This window comes from Tursiops truncatus, chromosome 15, assembly GCF_011762595.2.
Source record: "Tursiops truncatus isolate mTurTru1 chromosome 15, mTurTru1.mat.Y, whole genome shotgun sequence".
NCBI classification, from domain to species: domain Eukaryota; kingdom Metazoa; phylum Chordata; class Mammalia; order Artiodactyla; family Delphinidae; genus Tursiops; species Tursiops truncatus.
In genome coordinates this window covers 48,507,172-48,531,134 of record NC_047048.1, presented here as the reverse complement: position 1 = coordinate 48,531,134, position 23,963 = coordinate 48,507,172, and the positions used below count along the sequence as shown (strand labels likewise).

The 23,963-nt window shown below is 38.4% G+C and overlaps 1 protein-coding gene across 8 annotated transcripts in view; it reads left to right on the top strand.

The window, feature by feature from the left end:
- Nucleotides 1–23,963, top strand: part of BTBD3 (BTB domain containing 3) — a 39,196-nt gene that overhangs the window by 1,416 nt on the left and 13,817 nt on the right. For 2 of the 8 annotated variants that reach the window (XM_033839082.2, XM_033839081.2), the window contains exon 2: nt 18,529–18,569. The exons of 3 other annotated variants lie outside the window; for them this stretch is intronic. Coding sequence is in view for 1 of the 5 variants with exons in the window: in XM_073792654.1 (XP_073648755.1) it covers nt 5,398–5,503 (106 nt within the window). In the remaining 4 variants the exon portion in view is untranslated. Of the gene's footprint in view, nt 1–143; nt 318–5,364; nt 5,504–18,528; nt 18,570–23,963 lie in introns of those variants that run through there. 3 more of the 8 variants (XM_073792658.1, XM_073792654.1, XM_073792655.1) reach the window with 3 other exon arrangements.

Genomic DNA, 23,963 nt, shown 5'->3' with positions numbered 1-23,963 from the left:
GGTGTTTTGAATTTCTTTTGGGCGTGTTGAATTTCCTAGTAGTAAGCCCACCTTCCTGACCCCTGCCGCACCCAAGGGGTTTCATCTTCTTTTAACCCTCTTTCCTCCTCCCTCCCCCGTTTCCCCTCTTAACCATCCTCCAGCCTCTGGGAGGATCCCCTCCCCCAGCATGTACCGACTCTGAGGGGTGACTGCAGGTTACCACAGCAACGGGTCTTCCAGGGGAAGTGGACGGGTCTACCTTTGGTTTTCTGAATAGGACTCTAACTTTTCTAAAGATTTTGAATGACCCTTTTCAGTTCTTGGCCTCAGCTCAGGTAAGGGTGAGTTCACGCAATTCCACTTTTTCTCACTAAGTAATTTCAGAATTATTTATTAATGCTGTTGTATGGAGTGATAATGCTAGCAGCTCTTCTGTTCTACCTTTACCAGTCTTTGCACTAAGAACTTGTGTAACAAAGTTCCAAAAGAGGTGGAAGCAACTTTTTTTATTTTTATTTTTTCTTTGGGGCACACAAATCTACGAAGTATATGCATCATTTTTCTAAACTCCGAAGACATATTTAAGAAATTTTAAAAGTGAAATATAATCCTATATCCATGCAAAAACCTTTGCTAATTTGTGGCCCAAAAATGTCATTGTCAGTTTGTAAATTGTTTTGTTCCTAGAAAGTGCTTTGCCATGATTCTTTGCAAAAAGTTAAACCACTTGTAACGTTATACTTTAAAATAACAAAGGAAAGGCACAGTTTGTCTACAGATTCACCCACTCCTTCCCTTCCCCAACACACACACATCCAAACGAAGATAATTTTTTTAAAATGTTCATTCTTTTACGTTCAAAACAGATATTCCGCAGCCAACTAATTCCAGTTTACCTTGCAAGGAACTCTTAAAACTGTTCCACACAAAATAGTACAGACATATTTACGTGTCTTTAGGCTTTTTGTTTTTATGAAACCTTTCCAACTTTACTGTGTAAATAATAATCAGAATTCGATCAGTCAGTTCAAAATGCTTATGGTAGTATAGTGACTCCCAGCATCTATTGGGGATTGCAGAGGTTTTCTTTACTCTTGTGTTATGTGCTAGTTAACTTTCTGGTTATCAAGCAGATTCTGTAAGGCTAATTTTCCCCATTTCACTCTGAGAAGAAAATAATAGTGGAAAATCCTCTCTCGTTTGATGGACCTTGTAGTTCAGCAGTAATGCTGTGCAGCTAAGGCAGTAACTGCTCACCTAAACTTTTCATTCCATGTTTAAAACTTGAGGCCTTCTAAGCATCTACAGTTGAGAATTTCTATTCTTTCTATGGTTTTTAAACATTTTAAAATGAAAAGCCATTGTCCTTGTTGTAGACATTTTGGGAATTACCAAAAAAAGTTAAAAAAATAAAAATCACAGGTACATCCAGAAATAATCACCTGTTCATGGGATGATATGCTTTCCATTTGTCCCGTTTTATTTGTCTGCGTATATATACTTTTAAGCAAAATTGGCACTTTAATTTCATTTGTATTTTTAAATGCTGCCTTTTTGCTTAATATATCACAGACATTTCCTATGCCCTTAAATCTTCTTTGAAAATAAGATTTTTAATGATAGCTATGCCAAAGTTTATTTAGCTAGTTTTCTCTTTTTTGACATATTTCCATTTTCAGTGTTTGGAGGTATGATATTAAATTCTGGTTGCAAATCCTAGCTTGGCCACTTCTGATCTAAGTGACCTTAATTACCTAATTATTTGATTGTGCTTCCTTTATCCATAGAATGGGGGTAATAATTGTGCTGGCAACATAGAGTTTTGGAGCGATGGCAAGAACCAGATAGAGGAAGGTCTTCAACAGAGTCTGGCAAAGGATGTAGTCTCAGAAAGTAGTAGCAGACACACAGGCAGAGCTGGGGTAAATGCCCTTGTCTGAAAGTCTTACTGTCTCTGACCTGCTCAGGCTAGATTTATAGCAGAATTCCTGGGGCAGAGGTGAACTCTTTTATGACTCTTGAGGCCTGTTGCCAAATTGCTTATGCCAGAGCACATCGATGCCCTTACACACTGAACGGTCTTTCCATAGTATCAGCACTCCAGTGTTTAATCTTTCCTAATCTTCTATAAAAATGTGGTCTTACTTTAATTCATATTTTTTTGGTAACTAGTGAAATTAATAATTTGCTTTTTATTTGTTCATTTTGCCTTCTGAGAGTTGTCCAGGTACTTTGTCCATTTTATTGTTAAATGATGATTTTTAAAAATGAGTTAAAGTATCTTTTAATATAAAGAGATAATATATGTATAATTAAATATTCTATATATATTATATAACATATGCTCGTAATATGAAGAGCATATAATATAAATGTGCTCTTAATGTAAAAAGCATTGTGCCTTTATCATATTTGTAATTTTTTTTTCCTCCACAGCTCGTTATTTGTCTTTTAATTTACTTTATGGTATTTTCCAAACAACAGGATATTTTTACTTTTATGTAGTCAGCTCTCTCCATCTTGTCCATTACGACTTTTCCTTGTAAATATTTACGTTTGAAAATATAAACAGACGTGAGGTAAATGAAACGAAACTTTTGGAAATCTATTAGGCTTGTACATTTAGTTCTATATTAGCGCATGGATGTGAATTGTTTTACAGCGCCTTCCCCTCCTGAGCCAGCCCATCTAGTCTACTAGCACCATGTGTTAAACAGTCCATCCTTTCCTCAATGGGTTGTGGTCTTCCCTTTATTATATTTTAAGATCTTGACTAGCTTTGGGGTCTGATTCTGTTTTAGGTCTTACTTATCTATCATTGACCTCTTATCTTAATCAATGTTAAATCTTTTTAAATGTACATTTAGAATATATAGAAGTATCTGCTAGAGGAAGTCACACTGTTCTTTTAAAAATCATAATTATAGTCATCTGTCCTTTCAAATAAAAATTGTATTACTATCTTTATACTAATACATGCACATAATTTAAATCTAAGAATACTAAAATACTTATTGTAAAATAAGTGGTCCCCTATCTCTCATTGCCCTCCACCCATCCCCTTAGGCTCCTCAGTGTCAGTCTTTTGACTGTTACTGGTTTCTTTTTCACTGGGACCACATACGAGGTCTTTTCCTGTTGGGTTGGTCAGAGGGTGGTCATCAGGCAGCACCCTGCGCTGAGGAAAGGGTCCAGCTGCCAGTGCTGGGGAGACATCTGGCTGGAGTCTTAGCATCCTCTTCACTTTGGGGAAGGTTCTGGTGCTCTCACAGTCCAAATACTTACCTGTTTTATCTACTCTCCCAAGAATCAGTCTCCGGTCTTGCTGGGCTCAGGCAGGGACTGTGGGCCAGAGCTCCACAGCCAGGAGGTGGGAAGGGCATCCGGGAAGTAAGGCTGCTAACCTTATTTTAGCCCGCTACCCTTTCTCCAGTTTTGAAGCAAACTGGAGTGCTTCTCAGCTTTTCTCATTGGTGGTGGAGCATTTCACTCTTAGGGCTGCTGAGTTGCTACTTGTCCATCTGCTTTCCACTTTCATGATTTTGTTGTAATTTCCACTACAGTTCTTCAAGTCCTTGCATCTTTGTCTTCTGGAAAGAACTCTTTTTTATTATTATTATTATTTTTTGCGGTACGCGGGCCTCTCACTGTTGTGGCCTCTCCCGTTGCGGAGCACAGGCTCCGGACGCGCAGGCTCAGCGGCCATGGCTCACGGGCACAGCCGCTCCGCAGCATGTGGGGTCTTCCCGGACCGGGGCACGAACCCATGTCCCCTGCATCGGCAGGCGGACTGTCAACCACTGCGCCACCAGGGAAGACCTGGAAAGAACTCTTTACTGCCATTTTTGTGGAGTTTAGAGAGAGGATGTGCTTGAATGTTTTGTTAAACGTGCCATCTTAACCTGGAATGGTCTGCAGATGAATCCTTAGAACTGAGAAATATCCAGTTATTTTGGTTCGTTGGCAAGGACTGTCATGTACATATAAAGTAGTCAGTGTTTCTCTGAAGGGATGTGAAAAGTTATACAGACCTTCTGTCTCTTAGCAGAGGTGTTTTGTTTGTTTGTTTACTCTTTATATAAGTCCTAATATTTATTGTTAGGGTTCTTCTTAGGTATTTATGTTTTTGTTGCTGTTGTGATGGGTTCTTCAAATTGCCTGTTACTGACAGAGACGGTTGTTGATTTTTGTAAGTTTATTTTATAGCTGGTTCTTACTCTAAGAGCTTTGCAGTTTATTCTCTTGGGTTTCCTAGTTACGTAATGACACTTGTGTCTACTTCTTTCTAATAATTATACCTTTTATTTTGGTTTTATGGCAGGCTGCACTAGTGTTAGCATTCTGGAACATTATAAAATACATCTGGAACATTATCAAATAGTAATGGCAGTAATGTGCAAACTTTTGTTCTTTAATAGAAAAAACAGTAGTACAATATTGGCTTTTGTTTTATCATAATTCCTCATCAGGACAGAGGAAATCTATCCTTTTATTTCCAATTTACCTAGAGGTATTTTCATTATTATTTTTTAAGGGATAGGAATTGAATGGAATTCAATTAGCAGTAATCTGTTAATAGGAACTAGCAGATTACTGTTAGCAGCTACAGTTTATCACTGGTATTTCTTAACAGATCTACTGACTTGAGTCCCAAATATTAAACTGGAGTAAATCCTTCCTTCTGAATAATTCTTTAGAAAAATGAATTCAGTTTGTGACAAAATTAAAAGATAACATCACATTCAGTGGATATTCATGTCTTCTGTGGTGGGGGCTGTGTGGGATAGAGTCACCAGGGCTTTTTCAAAAGAAAATATTGTAAATTGCAGAATCTGACAATCAATTCTCCTCTTTACTCTTGGCAGCACTTGATATAATTGGTCATTCTCTCTTTTGATTTGATTTTTCTTCATTTGATTTTGAGGACACCACAGTCTCCTGCTTTTCCTTCTGTACCACTGGCTTTTCAGTCATTTTTTTTAAAAACGTGTGTGGTTTTTTGTTTGTTTGTTTTCACACCAGCCTGTTAATTTGGAATACTTCAGGGCTCAGTTCTTGTGGGACTCTTGTCACAAACAATTGTAAGATTTTAATAAAGTACCATGTAGCTCCTTTAGACTCCCAATGTGTATTTCCAGTTGAAGTAGGTCTCTTAAACTCCTGATGCATATATCCAACTACTTTTTTGACTTCTTCACTTGAATACGTAAAATATACTTCAATTTTAAGGACTAAAACAGAATTTCTGATCTTCCTCTGTAAACCTGCTCTCCCTGTAGCCTGCCCTATTTTGGTGTCAGGGTAGCTCCATTTTTGGGGTTATTCAAGCCGAAACCTTGGAATCATCCTGACTCTTCTCTTTCTCTCCCACTTTACATCCAGGCTGTTAGCAGATCCTGCTGCTCTATCTTCCAGATGTATCCAGAATCCTGTCTTCCAAATAAATCCAGGAGTTCAACCCCTTTTCTCACGTCTACTGCAAGCACCTTCCTCCAAGTCTCCAGCACCTGTTGCCTGGATGGTATGCAGTGGCCTCTCCTTTCTTCTTCCCTGCCTTCCTTTAATATGTTATTGACATAATAACCATAGGTTGCATATGCTTAAAACCCTTCTCTGGCTCTCCATGTCACTCATAATGATTCACAAAGCCTGACACTTTCTGGTTACCAAGACCTCTGACCTCCTCCCCACTCCTCTCCCTGCAATGGAATGCTCTCCATTCCAGCCATCCTTACCTCCTTGCTGATCCTGGAACCCTCCAGGCACATTCCCACTTTTAGGTCTTTGTGCTGGGTTTTCCCTCTGCCTGTAGTATTTTCTCCCCAGATGCATTCATGGCCAGCTCTCTGACTGCCTTCAGGTCTTCACTAAGCTACCAACCACCTCGTCAGTGATGTCTATGCTGTTTACAGTTGCAAACTGTGTCTGGTATCCCTCTTGGAATGCTTTACATTTTCCTTTCTCCATAGCATCTACTAACTTCTAAATTACCGTATGACTTATTTATTTATTGTTTATTTTTGGTGAATTCTCTTTTCCCGTCCCTGCTAGACAGTAAGTTCCATGTGGCCAGGTATTTTATGTCTGTTCATTAATGTGTCCCAAGTGTGTGGTACATAGAAGATGGTCAGTAAATGTTTTTTGAATAAATGAACATAGTCTGCGTTCTCCATTTTTTTTCCAATGAATTTTTCATAAAGCAGTGTAGTCCTTTGGCATCTGTGGATCTAGCATTGGTGATTTAGCATCCCATCAGCAACGGGGAAGTTGAAGAACATGTATAATTTATAATGGTATAATAATACAGAGAGTGGTTATGAGGATTAAATAGGATACTGTCTGTAAAGTGCTAAACTGTGCCAGTGTGTAGGAACAGGTCACTTAACTGTCAGAAAGCCTTAGCCAACTGACTCGATTCACATCTGAATGATGTGAATTGAATTCTAGAACCTGCTCTCTTTGGATTTCAGTTTTTTAAGCAACGGTGGGCAGTGGGTTCACCTTGGGAACATTTCAAAATACAGGGAGCCGGAGCTCTCTGGTAAATATCAGTGATGTGCTCTTCCTTTGTTTATTCTTTAACCCATCTGTTAAAGTGGAATGCAACCACTTGTTTTCTCCTTTTGTGCTTTCTTGCTGTTCAGGACATCTCCCCATCTCTCAGTCTCCTTTAAGTCCTTTTATCCTCTGAGGTTCTAGCTGAAATAAATTCTTTTATAAGGTGATTTTGAAATCCTTCAGAGGCACAGAGAAGCACATAGTTGAACATGATATTAAATCCACAAAGTCAAAAGCTCTCAGGCCTTTAGCTTCAGTTCCCCGGACAAGATGTGTTGTGACCATCCCTGCAGCAACCATCTTGCTTACAGAGTTTCTAGAGTCTCCTTTTGTGTCCTTTAAATCTGAGAATACCTCAGAAACATCAGGCTCCCTCTCCTCTTTTGATCGAGCAAGAAATATTTGTAGGCTTTTTACTGTGGCAATTACTGTGCAAATAAGGTGAGTCATGTGCCAGAAAAAGATGATTATTTTAGAGATTGTGAAGGCAGCCAAAGAATAGACAATAAACCAAAACCACTATGTACGTATCTCTAGAAATGTGTAAACCCAATGCCAGTAACCTGAACACAAAAATGTGAACATTTTCTTCAATTTCTAATTTTTTTCCTCAAAAACTATCTAATTACTTAGTTTTTTAAAAATCTACTTTATTTTTCTCTAATAGTATATGAGCAGGGGAGGTCCCCATGTTCAGAGAGTGTAAACATTTTAGCCTCAGTTACCATACGTATTACAAAGAAAATTTCACAAGCACCACATTCTGAATGTATCACCTGATGAATTTGCCTTGTCTTTGAAGATGGGATCATTGTATTTATGCTTTGTTTTTGTTTTGTTTTACTTTTTTATACAGCAGGTTCCCATTAGTTATCCATTTTATACATATTAGTGTATATATGTCAATCCCAGTCTCCCAGTTCATCACACCAGCACCCTACTCCCCCGCCACTTTCCCCCTTTGGTGCCCATACGTTTGTTCTCTACATCTGTGTCTCAATTTCTGCCTTGCACCAGTTCATTTATACCATTTTTCTAGGTTCCACATACATGTGTTAATATACGATATTTGTTTTTCTCTTTCTGACTTACTTTGTATGATAGTCTGTAGATCCATCTACGTCTCTACAAATGACCCAATTTCATTACTTTTTAAGGCTGAGTAATATTCCATTGTATATATGTACCACATCTTCGTTATCCATTCGTCTGTCGATGGGCATTTAGGTTGCTTCCCTGTCCTGGCTATTGTAAATAGTGCTGTAGTGAACATTGGGGTGCATGTGTCTTTTTGAATTATGGTTTTCTCTGGGTATATGCCCAGGAGTGGGATTGCTGGGTCATATGCTAATTCCATTTTTAGTTTTTTAAGGAACCTCCATACTGTTCTCCATAGTGGCTGTGTCACTTTACATTCCCACCAACAGTGCAAAGAGTTCCCTTTTCTCCACACCTTCTCCAGCGTTTGTTGTTTGTATATTTTCTAATGCCCATTCTAACTGGTGTGAGGTGATACCTCATTGTAGTTTTAATTTGCATTTCTCTAACAGTTAGTGATATTGAGCAGCTTTTCATGTGCTTCTTGGCCATCTGTATTGTCTTCTTTGGAGAAATGTATATTTAGGTTTTCTGCCCATTTTTGGATTGGGTTGTTTGTTTTTGTAACATTAAGCTGCATGAGCTGTTTATATATTTTGGAGATTAATCCTTTGTCCGTTGATTCGCTTGCAAATATTTTCTCCCATTCTGAGGGTTGTCTTTTCGTCTTGTTTGTAATTTCCTTTGCTGTGCAAGAGCTTTTAAGTTTCATTGGGTCCCATTTGTTTATTTTTGTTTTTATTTCCATTACTCTAGGAGGTGGATCAAAAAAGATCTTGCTGTGATTTATGTCAGAGTGTTCTTCCTATGTTTTCCTCTAAGAGTTTTATAGTGCCCAGTCTTATATTTAGGTCTCGAATCCATTTTGAATTTATTTTTGTGTATGGTGTTAGGGAATGTTCTAATTTCATTCTTTTACATGTAGCTATCCAGTTTTCCCAGCACCACTTATTGAAGAGACTGTCTTTTCTCCATTGTATATCCTTGCCTCCTTTGTCATAGATTAGTTGACCATAGGTGTGTGGGTTTATCTCTGGGCTTTCTATCCTGTTCTATCGATCTGTATTTCTGTTTTTGTGCCAGTACCATATTGTCTTGATTACTGTAGCTTTGTAGTATAGTCTGAAGTCAGGGAGTCTGATTGCTCCAGCTCCGTTTTTTTCCCTCAATACCACATTGGCTTTTCGGGGTCCTTTTTGTCTCCATTCAAATTTTAAGATTTTTTGTTCTAGTTCTGTGAAAAATGCCATTGGTAATTTGATAGGAATTGCATTGAATCTGTAGATTGCTTTGGGTAGTATAGTCATTTTCACAATATTGATTCTTCCAATCCAAGAACATGGTATATCTCCCCATCTGTTTGTATCATCTTTAATTTCTTTCATCAGTGTCTTATAGGTTTCTGCATACAGATCTTTTGTCTCCCTAGGTAGGTTTATTCCTAGGTATTTTATTCTTTTTGTTGCAGTTTTGAATGGGATTATTTCCTTAATTTCTCATTCATATTTTTCATCATTAGTGTATAGGAATGCAAGAGATTTCTGTGCATTAATTTTGTATCCTGCAACTTTACCAAATTCATTGATTAGCTCTAGTAGTTTTCTGGTGGCATCTTTAGGATTCTCTATGTATATAGTATTATGTCACTTGCAAACAGTGACAGTTTTATTTCTTCTTTTCCAATTTGTATTCCTTTTCTTTCTTTTTCTTCTCTGATTGCCATGGCTAGGACTTCCAAAACTACATTGAATAATAGTAGTGCGAGTGGACATCCTTGTCTTGTTCTTGATCTTAGAGAAAATGCTTTCAGTTTTTCACCATTGAGAATGATGTTTGCTGTGGGTTTGTCATATATGGCCTTTATTATGTTGAGGTAGGGTCCCTCTTTGCCTACTTTCTGGAGCATTTTTAGCATAAATGGGTGTTGAATTTTGTCAAAAGCTATTTCTGCACCTATTGAGATGATCATGTGGTTTTTCTTCAGTTTGTTAATATGGTGTATCATATTGATTGATTTGTGTATATTGAAGAATCCTTGCATCCCTGGGATAAATCCCACTTGATCATGCTGTATAATCCTTTTGATGTGTTTTTGGATTCTGTTTGCTAGTATTTTGTTGAGGATTTTTGCATGTGTATTCATGAGTGATATTGGTCTGTAATTTTCTTTTTTTGTGGTATCTTTGTCTGGTTTTGTTATCAGGGTGATGGTGGCCTCATAGAATGAGTTTGGGAGTGTTCCTTCCTCTGCAACTTTTTGAAAGAGTTTGAGAAGGATTGGTGTTAGTTCTTCTCTAATTGATAGACTTCACCTGTGAAGCCATCTGGTCCTGGACTTCTGTATGTTAAAAGATTTTTAATCACAGTTTCAATTTCATTACTTGTGATTGGTCTGTTCATGTTTTTTATTTCTTCCTGCTTCAGTCTTGTAAGGTTATACCTTTGTAAGAATTTGTCCATTTCTTCCAGGTTGTCCATTTTATTGGCATAAAGTTACTTGTAGTAGGCTTCTTAGGATGCTTTGTATTTCTGTAGTGTCTGTTGTAACTTCTCCTTTTTCATTTCTAATTTTATTGATTTGAGTCCTCTCCTTCCTTTTCTTGATGGGTCTGGCTAATAATGGGTTATCAATTTTGTTTATCTTCTCATAGAACCAGCTTTTAGTTTTATTGATCTTTGCTATTGGTTTCTTTGTTTCTATTTCTGCTCTGATCTTTATTGTTTCTTTCCTTCTGCTAACTTTAGGTTTTGTTTGTTCTTCTTCCTCTAGTTCCTTTAGGTATAAGGTTAGATTGTTTGAGATGTTTGTTGATTCTTGAGGTAGGATTGTATTGCTATAAACTTCCCTCTTAGAACTGCTTTTGCTGAATCCCATAGGTTTTGGGTCGTCGTGTTCTCATTGTCATTTGTCTCTAGGTATTTTTTGATTTCCTCTTTGATTTCTTCAGTGATCTCTTGGTTTTTTAGTAACATGTTGTTTAGCCTCCATGTGGTTTTTTTTACATTTTTTTCCCTGTAATTCATTTCTAATCTCATAGTGTTGTGGTCAGAAAAGATGGTTGATATGATTTCAATTTTCTTAAATTTACTGAGGCTTGATTTGTGAACCATGACATGATCTATACTGGAGAATGTTCTGTGCGCACTTGAGAAGGAAGTGTAATCTGCTCTTTTTGGATGGAATGTTCTATAAATATCAATTAAATCTATCTGGTCTGTTGTGTCATATAAAGCTGGTGTTTCCTTATTAATTTTCTGTTTGGATGATCTGTCCATTGGTGTAAGTGAGGTGTTAAAGTCCCCCACTATTATTGTGTTACTGTTGATTTCCTCTTTTCTAGCTGTTAGCAGTTGCCTTATGTATTGAGGTGCTCTTATGTTGGGTGTGTATATATTTATAATTGTTATATCTTCTTCTTGGGTTGATCCCTTGATCATTATGTAGTGTCCTTCCTTGTCTCTTGTAACATTTTTTATTTTAAAGTCAATTTTGTCTGATATGAGTATTGCTACTCCAGTTTTCTTTTGATTTCCATTTGCATGGAATATCTTTTTATATCCCCTAACTTTCAGTCTGTATGTATTCCTAGGTCTGAAGTGGGTCTCTTGTAGACAGCATATATATGAGTCTTGTTTTTGTATCCATTCAGCAAGCCGGTGTCTTTCGGTTGGAGTGTTTAATCCATTCATGTTTAAGGTAATTATCGATGTGTATGTTCCTTTACCATTTTCTTAATTGTTTTGGGTTTGTTTTTGTAGGTCCTTTCCTTCTCTTGTGTTTCCCACTTATAGAAGTTCCTTTAGCATTTGTTGTACAGCTGGTTTGGTGGTGCTGAATTCTCTTAGCTTTTGCTTGTCTGTAAAACTTTTGATTTCTCCATCGAATCTCAATGAGATCCTTGCCCGGTAGAGTAATCTTGTTTGTAGGTTCTTCCCTTTCATCACTTTAAAGATGTCATGCCACTCCCTTCTGGCTTGTAGAGTTTCTGCTGAGAAATCAGCTGTTAACCTTATGGGAGTTCCCTTGTATGTTATTTGTCATTTTTCCCTTGCTTTCAATAATTTTTCTTTGTCTTTAATTTTTGCCATTTTGATTACTATGTGCCTCGGCATGTTTCCCCTTGGGTTTATCCTGTATGGGACTCTGCGCTTCCTGGACTTGGGTGGCTATTTCCTTTCCCATGTTAGGGAAGTTTTTGACTATAATCTCTTCAAATATTTTCCCGGGTCCTTGCTCTCTCTCTTCTCCTTCTGGGACCCCTATAATGTGAATGTTGTTGCGTTTCATGTTGGCCCAGAGGTCTCTTAGGCTGTCTTCATTTCTTTTCATTCTTTTTTCTTTATTCTGTTCCACAGCAGTGAATTCGACCATTCTGTCTTCCAGGTCACTTATCCGTTCTTCTGCCTCAGTTATTCTGCTATTGATTCCTTCTAGTGTAGTTTTCATTTCAGTTATTGTATTGTTCATCTCTGTTTGTTTGTTCTTTAATTCTTCTAGGTCTTTGTTAAACATTTCTTGCATCTTCTCAGTCTTTGCCTCCATTCTTTTTCCGAGGTCCTGGATCATCTTCACTGTCATTATTCTGAATTCTTTTTCTGGAAGGTTGCCTATCTCTACTTCATTTAGTTGTTTTTCTGGGGTTTTATCTTGTTCCTTCATCTGGTACATAGCCCTCTGCCTTTTCATTTTGTCTATCTTTCTGTGAATGTGGTTTGTGTTCCATAGGCTGCGGGATTGTAGTTCTTCTTGTTTCTGCTTTCTGCCCTTTCTGTATTTCTGCTTTGTTAGTGTGACAATTCATTCTTTAAGACTTACCACTGCTACAGTTTATTTTATTTTGAACTGGAAACAGTCAGTACTGTTGGCCAAGACTGAATGGAAAGCATTGACCTGCCTCTCTGCTGCTGAATTGCACAATATCCCTTAGTTTAGGTTGTTAATGGATAGCCCAGTTGGAAAACACACCTTGTTTTTTATAGTTCTACAGCTGGGCTGAGGACCTGTGTAAGTATTTGTTTTCATTGTGAAGTTTTTTTTTTTTTAATTGCCACCTTTTCTTGTATTGTCCAGTTTTTCGGAAGCAGCACCAGCAAACACACGTACTCTGTAGTGAGGGACTGAGTTTGGCCTTCAGGCATTACACTGTAGGTCTCTGGAAAGACAGGGCTCACATCTAGACCGCCACCTATTTTCATACCTTTGTTCATGGGACGTGTAGTGGCAAGTCAAGTGTAATAGTCAAACTGCATTTAGATGTGTTTTGGGGGGCTTACTGGGGAATCACATTCCTAGGAAGTCTAGAAAATGATAAAATTCTTAACTAGAGTTCAGCAGGCCTCTCTTCTTAAAATAATCTTACTGTCCACATTAAAAATATGAGAAGGGGCCCAGAAGCACCTCCCGCTCCAGATGCAGGTTCAGATGCCAAACCCGCTGTTCTAGCTGTTGCTTCCTCTTTTGCATAGCCCTTCCCCCCACCCCCGTGTAAGACACCCACCCAGGCAGGGGTGCATCCCAGAGTGCTCCCTCCCTGTTCCTGGTTTCTTCCCTCATCCCTCCTGTAGCCTCAGGAGATGAGGTGAGTAGGAGCTAGAAGCTGGCCCGGCTGCTGGAACAGGAAGGGCAGTCACTCCCACTCCCTACCAGTCTCTCTGCAGACTCCCCACCCCTCCCCCGAAGGATTTCAGCACATATTTCAGTAAATGCTGTAGAATATCTTTACAGGAATTAATAGATTTTCTAGTTAATTTAACACTGTTCAACAAGTATTTCTTTGGGACTTACGGGATCAGCCCATGCTTACCTGACATTCTGGGTTACTTTATTATCTCCTTTCTCCTGTCACTGCCATGAAAGACTCCTCAAAATGCCAAAATCAATCCTGAACTCTGGGCTAGTATACAGCTCCCAACACATTCTCAAAATCGTCACCAGCCAGTGTTGTGCTCAACCAAGTGGGTGTTTGTTAGGGATGTCGATACCTAATGGTGTTTGGGTTGGGTTATATGAAAATCAGATGCTTGAGGTCAGATCAACCAGTATTTTGATTTTACAGTCTTTCTATAATAATATATAATTACTGAATGTAAGGTAACTAGGAGGATCACAATCCTACTAACATGCACAACCTCTAAAATCGTTTCAAGAATGAAGCTGAGGAAGTGTTTGAACACCAGCTTTTTAAGAAAAGGCAATTTTTAGGGCTTCCCTGGTGGTGCCGTGGTTAAGAATCCACCTGCCAATGCAGGGGACACAGATTTGAGCCCTGGTCCGGGAAGATCCCACATGCCGCGGAGCAGCTAAGCCCTTGTGCCGCAACTGCTGAGCCTGTGCTCTAGAACCTGCAAGCCACAAGTGCTAAGCCCACGTGCCCCAACTACTGAAGCCCGTGTGCCTAGAGCCCATGCTCTGCAACAAGAGAATCTACCAAAATGAGAAGCCTGCACACTGCAACGAAGAGGAGGCCCCACTCGCCACAACTAGAGAAAGCCCGCAGGCAACAACAGGGACCCAACACAGCCAAAAATAAATATATATATATATATATATATATATATATATATATATGTATATGTGTATATATATATATATATATATTTTAAGCAATTTTTAAATGAAAAGTCACTGCTGTATTTCCTTTGTCTGGACTTCTTCAAAGTCCTAACCTAAACTTTATTTCCAACATACTGTTTTCAATTACTTATTATAGAAGAATATTTTGATATTACATAATATCAAATACTGTACTATATAGAAATAGTATATAGGAAGATATTAAAATGGTGTGTTGGAGGGGGAGGCAGTTTCTGTCTAATGTGTGTCTCTAAATGAAGGAAAAAAGTGAATAACAAATTCTCTTAAATGTTGGCAGCTGTGCTTACCTTGCAGCAGTTGCTACTTCTCATTTTCCTATAGCAGAGAGCAAACTATCAGAGAGAGAAACTTGCTTCTTTCTTGCTAGTTTATATGAAGCTAGAGACAGTTGTCTACTCAAAGTTCATTTAAATTTTTCTCTTAAGATCTTCAAAGAAGGTGTCAATTGATATATCTTGTACCTTGTATTTGAATTTTCTGAGGTTGGGGTAAAGGTAAGGTGCCAAACAATGTAATAGAACAAATACAATATTAGCTCCTTGACTGCTGTTAATTTTTTTTAAGTATTTTTTAAAATTAATTAATTAATTTGTTTATTTTTGGTTGTGTCGGGTCTTTGTTGCTGTGCACGGGCTTTCTCTGGTTGCAGCGAGCGGGGGCTACTCTTCATTGCAGTGCACGGGCTTCTCATTGCAGTGGCTTCTCCTGTTGCAGAGCATGGGCTCTAGGCATACGGGCTTCAGTAGTTGTGGCACATGGGCTCAGTAGTTGTGGCGCACAGGCTCTAGAGCGCAGGCTCAGTAGTTGTGGCACACGGGCTTAGTTGCTCCACGGCACGTGGGATCTTCCTGGACCAGGGCTCGAACCTGCATGGCCCTGCATTAGCCAGTGGATTCGTAACCACTTGTGCCACCAGGGAAGCCCCAACTGCTGTTAATTTTTTTGTGTCAGAGATTGTCATTTTCTCATGTCCTCCATTCTGTCTACCTAATGTGCAAAAAAATGGTTGAGAATTATGCTCTGCGAATTATTATTTTCTAGTAGAGTAGAACCAAAAAGCAGGTATGTGTAAAAACCTGGCCCTGATCACTTACAGTTTTGTTTTTTTTTTTAAAGGATCTTCTTTGAAAATGTTTAGTAGCTTACCACAATCATACTTACAATAAAATCCAAACTCCTTATGATGCCAGGTGAGGCATCAGTGGTTCCTATACTTTTTGACCTCAGGACTCTTATACTCTTGAATATTTTAAGAAACCCAAAGAGCTTTTGTTTATAGGGGTTATCTCTATTAATATTTACTGGAATAGAAGTGAAAACAGAAAAAAATTTAATATTCACTTACTTGTTTAAAAAATAAATGTTTTGATTGAAGCTTATGAAGAAAATCTGGCCTCACACATATAGCTGGAAAAGGAAGGAGTATTTTAATAGTCTTTTCAGATAATGGTGGATATTCTATGATAACTTCAGCAAAACTTGAATGGTAATTTCTTAAAGGTTGATTGCTATGTGGAATCTAAAACCATCAGTGAACTTTTTATATTCTTTTTATACTAAAATCCATTGATCTGTCTTGTACTTTGAATGGACCTTTTACCAACATGCATGATTCTGTAATGTAATAGCATTGTTATTAGAAAACATTGGTTCACTGAGTTATGCAGATCTTTAAAATGTTGACATGTATTATTATACAATATAAAAAATTACATTTACCTGATGTCACCTGTGTTAATCAGAAACAGTCTTTAAGAAGTCTTGATAGCTTGGGAAGCTGTCAAGCTCATGGTGGCAATAATCAAGATTTCTAAAATTCTAACTTTTGCTTTTTCATTGGCAATAAATAGTCACTTTTCCTTGAAGTGACAGGCTCATTTCATTCATTTTTGAGAAAATGTCTGCTAAATACCTAAGTGTGAATAAGCATACTTTGCATATTTTCTCAAGTGCAGTGGTGTTCCATGAAAAAAATGGCTGGTTCAGCTCTCACACAGACATTTGCACAAGTATTTTTTTTCTCAAGGCAACCATTCTATTTCAGTTTCACCAGAAATGCTTTAAGCATACTTCCCATTTCATCACATAGAATATTAAGAAAATGTATACTCAAGGGCTGAGATTTTAATAAAATCAACAGTTTTTACTACTGCATCTCATAGAGATTCCCCAATGAAATAATATATGGATTATGGCAAAGGAATGCACAGTAGCTGATCTATTCACACAAGCTGTTTCATCACTGTTCCTAAATCCCCCAGCCCCCCACCCCCGACCCCAGGTGTGGGTGGGGAGGCATAGGGAAGGCAAGGCCACTTGACAGGTCCTTCAGTGCTGTTCACTTTGGCTGCTTAGGGTCCACTGGAGTGACTGTCCAGGCATAGGAACCAGCAGCTTCAGTTGTGAAAAGGCAAGAGTCACAGAGCCTGACTGTGGACCAGTCCTTATCTGTTTAAGCCTCCCTTTTCTGTTGGGAGCAGATGGCTCCTCCTGTGATGGCTTTTGGTGATGTATCGCCACTGCCAGATGTCACAGAGAGGTTTCAGAGGGCCTCAGCCACTGCATCTACTTCAAGTACCTTCTGAACCAGTGCAGTTCAGAATTGCTTAAAATACTTAACACAGTAAGACACACACTTTAACCAACAGGCGCAAAACAGTGTGTTTACTTCATCCCACCTTCCAAAAAATGTGCTTTTATAACCAGTTGAATACGTTATTTAGAAATTCAAGCTATATTTTTTGCCAACACACAATTCAAGCCACTACATTTTAACAATTTGTTTACATTATCAACCCTACTAATGATTTTAAAAATCATTGCTGCTGGTAAGTTTCCTTTCATAAACACACCAACCCAGCAAGAGACTTTGCAGCCATGGCTAGGGTATTCAGCTCCTCCACTATTGATATGACCATTTCCATTTATGCTTACTCCAGTAATGTAAGATGATACATAGACCGAAGTTGAAAATTCTTTATTTTGGGGGAAGAAAAATAAAACATGTGATTACTTAACACTCCAGTTTTTCTTAGTAAAGTGTTTCACCGAGACAGACACGTGTTAAGAAGTGCATTTTTCTGCTTGTGCTTGTGCCCTGCAGTAATCTGAAATGTGACGTTGCCCATCTCTAGCAGTGTGGTTTGTTTGCAGGGTAGAGGTGAGTTTCTAGACTATTCATATACTCAGTCCTGAACACACAGGCCTGTTTTATTACTTTGTTTGAAGATTGGGTGTGTCTAATGTAGTAGAAATTCTTGCATTCAGCGTTAAGTACAGACGAAACACGTTTCAAAGCCACATATAAAAGTCTTCTTAATTATCCATTTTTTAAGATTATTCATATGACTGCTTTCCTCCTTTCAAGTGAATTGCTGAGATTTATTATCCTTTCTAGTTCATTAAATCACTAAAATTCTCTACTGGTGCTATAAATAAATACGCCAGGCCATGAATTGAGACCAGTTGATAAAGGCAGCTTTTTCCTGGGTAACTGAGTCTTGCTCCTCATTAGCCCATACTTCTCTCTGACTATGCGAATATCTATCAAATTTTAGACTCTAATGAAGCGAAGCCTTGCTCTGAGCACCTATGGGGACTTGCTTTAAGTCATGCTTTAGTATTTTCAGTTGGACTAGATGCTAGATGGATGCAATGTTATAAAACCACATTTGTGCTTAGACATGTTCGGGAAGCCTCAGGACACAGTTCACAGATGTCTCAGTTCTTTACCACTGTACCTCGTGTAAACCTGCATCTCGGACAGCTGGAAACTTGACAGCCCTTGGTTTCAGACCATGTTAGCCCAGGACCAGTTGCACTCCACAATGCAATCTAAGGTTCTAGATGGACTTATAAGTGCTGGACTTGATCGTTCCTGTTATAGAATGATTGTAAGCCAGGTGTGAGTGTGGTGCTTTTATCTCTTGTTGGGAGGCATGGAGGTGAGGCCCTTGGAGAACTCACCTAGTCAGACTGCCTAAGGCAGGATGAAATGTGGGAAAGTGCAGCGTGGAGAGGCTGGGAAACCTTCCTTGTAGAGGTGTCTGTGGACTGCATTGTGAAGGATGGGTAGGCTTCTGACAGGTGGGCTGTAAGGAAGAGAGGGCAGGGAGGATGGCGGGAGGCAGTGGGCTCATTTCAGTTCAGGAATAGTCTTGTTTGCAAAGTGAGTGAATGAGGAGTACAAGTCACAGGGCTTGGAGTCAGGTCATGGAGATCCAGAATGCACTGCAAACTGTGTGGCTTCCTCTCGCTGAGAAAGATGAGACAGAATTTCTTCTTTTTTTTCCTAGATAGATGCTTGGTCTGCACTCCTAGCATGCTGAAGCAACAGGTGAGACCATCCTCCTTTCACATGGTAACCTCTTTAGGAAGAGCAGCACAGAGTAGTTGGTTAAGACTTGGCCACATGCTGGGACTCGCCTGGTGGTACAGTCGTTAAGAATCTGCCTGCCAATGCAGGAGACACGAGTACGAGCCCTGGCCTGGGAAGATCCCACATGTCTCGGAGCAACTAAGCCCGTGTGCCACAACTACTGAGCCTGCGCTCTAGAGCGCGAGCCACAACTACTGAAAGCCGCACTCCTAGAGCCCGTGCTCCACAACAAGAGAAGCCACCAAAATGAGAAGCCCATGCACTGCAACGAAGAGTAGCCCCCGCTCGCCACAACTAGAGAAAGCCCGCGTGCAGCAATGAAGACCTGACGCAGCCAAAAATAAATGGATTAATTAATTTTAAAAACTTGGCCACATGCCACTTAATAAATACCCCTTTTCATTTCCTTTTTATGCCATATTTTAAATTTTATGAGAGAGTATTACATTAAACAAATACTGACATCAACCAGGTCTCCTGTACTGAACTCTCAGTGGATCATGGCATCCCTACAGCTGGCTAGTAAAATGCTTATGCAGAGACCTGACTCCTTTAATTTTGATCACCCTTTTCAGAGACTGTCAACTCTTCATTGGTTTGGTTCCAGTCATCATCAATACCATGGATCTTGTATGAGTCTAGGCAGTTCTTGACTGTGGTAAAACCGTTGCTTCTCTGAGTGTTACTTAAAAAATTTGGAGCACTAATAGTTGAGTGGCCACTTTTCGAAGATATATTTTTGACTCGAATGCTTTTAATCTACTCATTTTACTTAGGTACACATGTAAATACTGTCTACCTATTGTCGTGTGATGCAGAGATTGGGGAAACCCAAATTTGAGAACATATTTTCACGAATAGTCTTGACTTTCTAAATGAAACTTACTTGAGCATTATCTTATGAGCAACTAAATTTTATACTATACCTCCGGGCAGTTGTACTGACCTATAGTAGCTCTTAATTAAAAAAACAAACAAAAAGAAAACTTGCTAAATATATTATTAGAATTGAATTTTTGTTTAAAGTACCTCATTTTCTTAGTTCTGACACATGCAATGAAACTCTGTATAGAAACCCCTCAACTTTTATTCTGGTTAGAACAGCATGAGAGATAGAAGCAACAAGGGGTACTTTATTGGTGCCAAATAATTATTTCCTGCAGCAAATGGTGGTCGTCTCTGAATGTTACTTGGTGTTGATATAGTTAAGGTTATGCCAGCGTTTACAGTACAGTGTGCCTTTATATTGTGTCCTTCACAACAATCATGGGGAATTGTAGACTTTAAAGCTAATTAAAAGTAGCGTAAAACATATTTTTTTATTTGGACTTAAAACAGATTTTACTTTGAGTTTTTGCCAGAAGCTGGTTTCTATAATAACCCTCCATCACGGGCTTCTAATTCTACGTGGATTTTTTGTTAGAACATGTTTTTGTGACTCAGTTTAGAAATGTATGTGCTTTTTTCACTTTCATTTGGTGGTCTCTACTCTAGAAAGGATATATTAAAAATTGGGTTTGAAGATGCCTGGTAATTTCAGATGTGTTTGTGTTTTCCTGTAGCACAATTTCTCTCAGTATAGCAGATCTCTTATTTTTAGATCTTGTATTGTTTGCTTAAAATAACTATATTTCATTCTAGTCACATACATTGTAAAAATGAAGGAAGGCGTTTCATTAAATAGTAATTAACTAAGGCTCTTGTGGATACGTGTATGGTGATAGTCAAAACACAAAATTGGTAACTTGTCTTTTCTATGTGACTTTGCTAAAATAGGAAATTAAAGCTTTTTGGTTTTTGTTTTTCTCTCGCCTTGCCTTTAACAAAACTATCCTACTGATTTTACAGTGATAAAATTTTTTAGTGTAAGATAATGTATATCATTCCCTCAAGTGTTTTGGGGGGCTGTACTATGTTGAGGGAGAGGAGAGCAGTGCTCATTTCTAAGTGCCCCTGAGTGACTGAGGGCAAATGCACAGTGAAGTGACTTATGTTTGGGAATCTTGTTTTATCTTGCAGAGCTTTTTCACTAAGTTGTAGATGTTTGGGAAATTGGTTTGTTACATCTACCCTGTTAATAAACAGGACTGATATAGAATGGTGTGAAGGTTGGTTTGAAGGTGGTCAGGATTTTTTCTTCCTGTTCCATGTGCTCATTGGAAAAGTGTGGCTTTATCAAATAAAGCCAGACATTCTTTGGTTAAGTACGTAAGTGAAGAGGGCCTTTGGATTTTAATGATCTGAGTGTAGAGATGAGTTTGGTTATTATCTTCCTAATATCAGAAAAAAATATACTAGGCAAAGTAAAAAATATCTATGAAAAATATTTTTTATTTGACTAAAACATATTTTCCTCCTCTGTCAACTAAAGCCAACAGCCGACCTGGAAAAAGCTGCAGCTGTGGTCAGGCAGAGTCCTTCTTTCCAGAATTTCCAATAGGTTTAATGTCCCCTGTTGGGTCAGAACAGCCCCCCTTCGGGCCTTCTCAGAAGAGACCTCCTGAGGCCTGGTTTTACTTTTCTTTGGATAAATTGTTTTCAAGTACCTAGGAGAAAGTCATACATATAATGGGATCATTGTAATATGATAATAATATTTCTCCCTCTTAAAACTAATATTTTAATATTGATTCTATTTGTTTGAAAATTATTAATAATTTCAAAGGAGTCATTTAGCTCCAGGTTTAACCTATGTATCACATTGTTGTAGGTTAATAAATCTTTGATTGATTGATTGATAAAATATCTTTAGCAAATATTACCCAGTTAATAGGCTTCTATTAAGGAGTTTTAAGTACATGTATAGTTGTGTGCCATGAGAATTTAGGAGAAATACATTGTATTAATGCTGAAACTCTTACCAGTCCTGGCAATGGAAATTCTCATTTTGGAATTTCCATGTAGACTTTTTACCATATCATCGGTTGTCATAGTAGCAGTCTCAATTGAGAATTGTGATTATATACTTTATCAAATGACTGGTTGATGAAAGCTCAATTATTCTAATGTAGTTCAGCCAGAATTCTGAGCCGGCATCTTGCCTGGTTAGGGGAATAATTAACCAACCTAAAGAAGAGAGCCCTTTTTTTCTGTTGAATTATATATATTTTACCTTATTTCACTGATTGTAAGGTGCCATCAATTGTAAGGTATGCCTTTATTTTATGTACCAGTGAGAAAGGGGAGGAGCCTGAAGTTATACTCATAAAATGCCATCAATTGTAAGATTCAGCCCAATTTCAGAGATGTTAAAATGTTGCAGTGGGGGGGGAAAAGGAATCTTATAACCAATTAAATGTGGCACATGTCTATATATACATACATAGAGTTTTAGTTGGGTTTTGGTTATAATCATAATATTAAGATATAAAGAAAATTATATTAAATAAATCATTATTTCTAACAAACATTATACAGATTCTTTAATTCTAGAAATCTAGAATTGGAAACGATAAGAGATATTGTGTAGTCAACAACTTTCACACACAAGGAAACTTAACATGAGATCACTCAGAGTATATAAAAATTAGCAATTGATTATCTTGTTTACTAAAGGATCTTAAACTTTACGAAAGAATTTATAGTATTTTTTTAAATACCTATCATTAGAGTATCTCATATGATATATTTTATATGTTCCTCTCAAGATCACCTCATTTAACACATGATAGAGAATGATACGGCATTTAGCTGAGTTGTTTAATAGTCCAAACAAGGTACCCATAGACATAGCTATAATCATCAAATATCATGTTAACTGCTACATGAAATTTTAAAAGAATCGTTGTTCCTGCCTTCAAAGAATTGTCACATTCTACCTTTGGGCATTTTTTCCAAATTTAATGTACAATTTTAAGGTTAACTGGAACTTTGTGTGGTGAATAGGAAATGACTTAGTGAAACAGCCCATGAGCCTCATCCCTCCAGCCACACAGAGGCATGCCTTGCCCAAGTGTTTGTCTTAGTTATCATCACCCTTGGTGCTAGAATTCAAATTGGGTCATTGTTGAGAGACCAAATTGAGTTGCTAATGTAGACATTGCTGGGTGGCTCTGGACTAATTGCCACTTTGGGCTCTCTCAGGAGGTGGGTACGGCTGGGTATCCACCAACAGGTGGCCTTGAAGTCCAGTGGACACCCAGCCTGGAATGTGGGTTCCAGGTGCACACCTGGCATTGTTTGGGACCTGATCACAATGCACAACAGAGATATTGATTATTGAACCTCACCTGCAAAATCTGAACAAGAGCCCCAGCAAACCGGAGCCTGCTTGGTGGGGCTGGAGCAAGCCTGCAGATGGATGAAATGTCAGTAGCTGTAAGCCAGGAAGATTAGGAGGGCAGGGAGCCAGATGAATCTTTGGGTTTTTGTGTTTTGGAAAATTGTATCACAAATATTTCCTGCTTTGGGTACAATTGTTACTAATAGTGGAAGTTTACCTTTGCAGAGCGTTTTCAACTTCTATCAAAGTGCTTTCACAAACATGTAATCCTGCCTTCAGGAGAAACCTGAAAGGGATGAGCTAGGTAGAATCACCCCATTTGGCAGATGAGTAGAATGAGGTTTACAGATTCTAAGTAACTAACCCTAGGTTCGCTAGTTATTGGCTCTTTTTTTCCCACTATACGGTGCTGCCAGCGCTTGACTGTATTTGTTTCCGAATTTAACATGCATATAGTCTGTTTTCCAGCAACTGTTGCTATCTTTAGGGATTGCCACCATTTTGTCACTTATGTTTTATACCTCCCAGATCAAAACATAACTTTCGCTCAGTACTGAAGAGAAAGATAAGCAAAACCAAAACACTCTTTCGTCATAATTTATCAGGTTATATTACTCTCCTCTGTTAGGTTCTGGAGGTGTCCACCCTGTAGCTGTTTAGGTGTCTTGTAGTAAACCAAATACAAGTCCAGACAAGGAGTGCAAGGTTGGAGCAAGTTAAACAAGAGTTGCCAGCATTGTTAGTTGTTGACATCGCATTTGTTGGTATTAACCATGAATGGCTGGCTTTCTAATTTTCATTTTACTGGAGAGCCTCTTCTGGTTTTGAGTGGCTTCCTCATGGCTGCTGCGCTCCTGTGTTCCTTCCTGTTACAGTTCCTCTCCGTTTCTTCCCAGAAAGTGTCCTCCCATTCTTCTAGCAGTTGCTTCCTGCAGGGTACAGAGTATATATATGTTCATGGTTTTCATATCTGTAAATTCGGACGTGTGTTTTTCTTTTGAAGTAGATTAGAAATGTGAAGATAAAGCATTACATAAGATTGTGGGGTAATTACTGTGGGTGAAAACTAGAGCGAGTGGAACAGACACAATTAAGCAAGCAGTCAGGAAATCTGCGCTCTAGTCTGGACA